Raw genomic sequence first — 3795 nt, 5'->3', positions numbered from 1 at the left:
GGAAGAAAGCAGAATTCATATCACCTTCTTTGAGCCAATGAACCTTGGCTTTTTGCTTCAAAAAATTGTACCTATCCAGGTGAGTTTTAGCATACCTCACCCTAGCTTCCCTCTGCATATCAATCAAGCTCTCATTGTCAGGCTCAGCTTGAAGCTTCATTTGAATTTCCAGTAAAGCCTTCTCAGCTACATCATCTTCAGTTTCAATGTAAGAATAATTCACCATTTCAAACTTTTGAAAACTTTTTTCAATTCTTTCAGCTTCCTAGCACACTGGAACATTAAGGTTCCATCAATATTGATCTCCCAGGCTTGCTCAACAGCATCAAAAAAATCTGGAGAATCCACCTAGATATTAACAAATCTAAAGGGCTTCTTGACTTGAACACCAGAGTCAAACAAGTTCATAACACAAGGGCAATGATCCATTAAGCCTTCAGGGAAAATAGTAGCCTGCATATCTGGGAGTCTATCCATCCACTCACAGTTAACAATGATTCTGTCAATTTTAGTACAAACTCTATCACATCCAGATTGCTTATTACACCAAGTATAGAACATTCCCCCAGCAGCCCAATCAGTATGATTGTTCTGTTTAAGGCAGGCTCTAAAAGGTTCCACTTCAGTCAGGGACACAAGACTACCAATTCTCTCAGTCAAATTCAAGATATTGTTAAAATCCCCACAAAGAACCCAAGGACTATTCACACAATTACCTATCTCAGTAATTTGCTCCCAAAGCTTAAGCCTAGCCACAGCTTCATTCAAACCATAGACCATGGTGCAGAGAAAACTAACACCAGTGCCCTTATGGCTAACCTGAAGGTGGATTAACTGTTCTTCTCATCTAATCACAGAAACATCAAAAATCTAAGACATCCAAATAACCCAAATTCTGCCCCCCTTATGATGAGAGTAATTAGCACACACAGACCACTCACTTCCCAGCCTATTAAACACCTCTCCAAACTTCACAGCCTTCACCTTTGTTTCCAGATGTCCAAAAAGGCCAATCCCATGATGTCTAATGAACCATAAAACATCACAGAGTTTACTAGCCTTGTTTAGACCTCTAACATTACAGAACCCAATCTTATCCATGAAATAAATATGAGCATTCCCCCTCCTCCAGTATGCTGAATCTATTACCACTGCTACTGATCAGGATAACACCAGATTTCAAACTTTGAGGTTGCTGATCTTCAACATCATTCTTTTGAGTAACATTAAAATTATTATTCTCATTATGAACCTTTTGAGTATCATTCTTTTGCACAGGTTTCCAAACTTTCTTCTGTCTGTCCTTGTTCTGGACTCTATCAATCTGCATTTTCATCTTATTCCTCTCTTTCACCTTATGGTTAGGATAGTGAGCATCAAAATGTTCGATCCCACCACACACCTTACATATCATAGGCCTCCATTCATACTTCAGGTCTTGTTTGATTGTATTACCATACTCATCCAAAAACTCAATGGAATCTGGTAAATCAACATTAAACTTCACCTCTACCATTATTCTAGCATACTCCAACCTTTCCCTAGTAGCTGTTGCTTTATCAGTCTTGATAGGATTCCCTATCATAGAGGCCAGTTTAATTAGAGTCTTCTACCCTCAGTAATTCAATTTCAATCCAGGCAGCCTAACCTAAATAGGTACTAAGTCCACTGGCTCAGCATCAAGGTCCATTCCAGCCACCCACTGCTTTAATATTACTGGTTTGTTGTCAAACCAAACAGGTCCAGCCCCCAACACTTTATCCCTCGCCTCAATAGTCCGAAATCGCACCTAGAATACACCATTTGCCATAAGAGAGACTTTATCAATCCCATATTTCCCCATAACCTTCTAGCAAACCCATTCACAACAGACAAGGGTGGTTTAGTACCAATTATATGACATACAATCGCTGAGTTCCAGAAATCAATCTCAGGCTGAACATCCTCAAAGGTAATTTGAACCTTGTCCCCCTTACCCTTATCACCGGAACCCCCATTCACGTTCTTACCTCCATTAGACAGGTCTACCCCCTCATCCCTAGTCCCCCCAAACAAGTTTTCCCTCCAATTCAATCGAGCAATATCAGCAGAATTAGGAGAACGAAAAACAGAGGAACTCAACTCGGGGTTCTCAGAAATTGGGGAAAACGTATTCATAGTACAATTAGAGTGTCTAGAATGTTTTAGCATCAAAATAGGAGTATAGTTATCCTTATTCAAGACACTATCACATCATTCATCAGTTCGAAGTTCACCATTAATGGCGGATTCAGAGGAATGAATTACCTGGAGCCAGTTGTTAAACTCCTGCTGATGCTCACCACGCTCCTCCTCCATCATTCCATTCACCTGCATGGAATTCTCCACAACTTCATCAAGCCAGCTCTGAATCGAAACATCATCAGTAGCAATACTCTATTCTTTCCTTTTCGTATAATTCCTAGTTTTGGGTCCAGAATTCTGCTTTGCTTTTTGCTTTTTCTTCGATTTTGAGCTTGATCCCTTGCTTCCCTTACCTTTCTTCCTCTTTTCCATTGAAATTGGATTGAAAATCGAAGCTTAAATTTGTGGGTTTCAATCGGATTCCAACTTTCTCTCTCTAGATCTTGGTACTTTCTCTCTCTACACTTTACTTGTAATTACTTTTTACTTTCATTTGATTCAATTAGCTTCGTTGAATGCATTTGACTTTCGTTCAAATTAAAAAGCTTTGTTTGAATGTTTTTAACTTTCATTTGATTCAAAAAGCTTTGTTTGAATGTGTTTAACTTTCATTTGATTTAAAAGCTTTATTTTATTATGTTTTAGTTCATTTTATTCACTTAGCTTCGTTGAATACATTTGACTTTCATTTGATTAAAAAAGCTTTGTTTCAATGTTTTTTACTTTCATTTGATTCAAAAAGGTTTGTTTATGTGTTTGACTTTTATTTGATTGAATTAGCTTCGTTGAATGCATTTGAATTTCATTCGATTCAAAAAGCTTTGTTTGAATGTGTTTGACATTCATTTCATTCAAAAAGCTTTATTTGAATGTGTTTGACTTTCATTTCATTCAAAAAGCTGTGTTTGAATGTGTTTAACTTTCATTTGATTAAAAAATATTTGTTTAAATGTGTTTGAATTTCATTTGATTCTATTAGCTTCGTTGAATGCATTTGACATACGTTCAATTCAAAAAGCTTTGTTTGAATGTGTTTTTACATTCATTTGATTCAAAAAGCTTTGTTTTAATGTGTTTCACTTTTATTTGATTAAATTAGCTTCGTTGAATGCATTCGACTTTCATTCGATCCAAAAAACTTTGTTTGAATGTGTTTGACTTTCATTTGATTTTAAAAGCTTTGTTTGAATGTGTTTAACTTTCATTTGATTAAAAAATCTTTGTTTGAATGTGTTTGACTTTCATTTCATTGAAAAACCTTTGTTTAAAAGTGTTTGACTTTCATTTGATTCAATTCGCTTCTTTTAATTTATTTGACTTTCATTCGATTTAAAAATCTTTGTTTAAATGTGTTAAACTTTCCTTAGGTTCAAAAGATTTGTTTAAATGTGTTTAACGGTCATTTGATTAAAAAAACTTTGTTTAAATGCGTTTGACTTTCATTTGATTCAAAAGCTTTGCTTAAACGTGTTTGACTATCATTTGATTCAATTAGATTCGTTGAATGCATTTAACTTTCGTTCGATTAAAAAAGCTTTGTTTTAATGTGTTTAACATTCATTTAATTAAAAAAGTTTTTTTTATTGTGTTTGACTTCATTTGATTTAATAAGCTTCGTTTAATGAATTTGAC

General features: G+C 35.3%; 1 protein-coding gene across 1 annotated transcript; it reads right to left on the bottom strand.

Annotated features, from left to right (window-relative positions):
* Positions 1-348: 348 nt before the first annotated feature.
* Positions 349-1585, bottom strand: LOC145633006 (uncharacterized). Its single transcript, XM_081685319.1, has 3 exons — positions 1150-1585; positions 931-1070; positions 349-819 (listed from the first exon to the last, which is right to left on the bottom strand). The coding sequence occupies exons 1-3, from the start codon at positions 1583-1585 to the stop codon at positions 349-351; spliced, it is 1047 nt and encodes a 348-aa protein (XP_081541445.1).
* Between the last annotated feature and the right edge of the window lie 2210 nt (positions 1586-3795).

The sequence above is a fragment of the Chenopodium album genome, chromosome 5 (genome assembly GCF_948465745.1).
Source record: "Chenopodium album chromosome 5, dcCheAlbu1.1, whole genome shotgun sequence".
Classification (NCBI taxonomy): Eukaryota; Viridiplantae; Streptophyta; class Magnoliopsida; order Caryophyllales; family Amaranthaceae; genus Chenopodium; species Chenopodium album.
The sequence above is the reverse complement of the archived record's forward strand: the minus strand, read 5'-3'. Positions and strand labels throughout refer to the sequence as shown.

Coding starts and splice junctions, on each gene's coding strand:
- LOC145633006 (XM_081685319.1), bottom strand. CDS start 1,585: ATGATAGGGAATCCTATCAAGACTGATAAAGCAACAGCTACTAGGGAA. Junction 1,071..1,149: donor TATCCTGATCAGTAGCAGTG/GTAATAGATTCA, acceptor GTAATGTTAGAG/GTCTAAACAAGGCTAGTAAA. Junction 820..930: donor GGCTGGGAAGTGAGTGGTCT/GTGTGTGCTAAT, acceptor ATCCACCTTCAG/GTTAGCCATAAGGGCACTGG.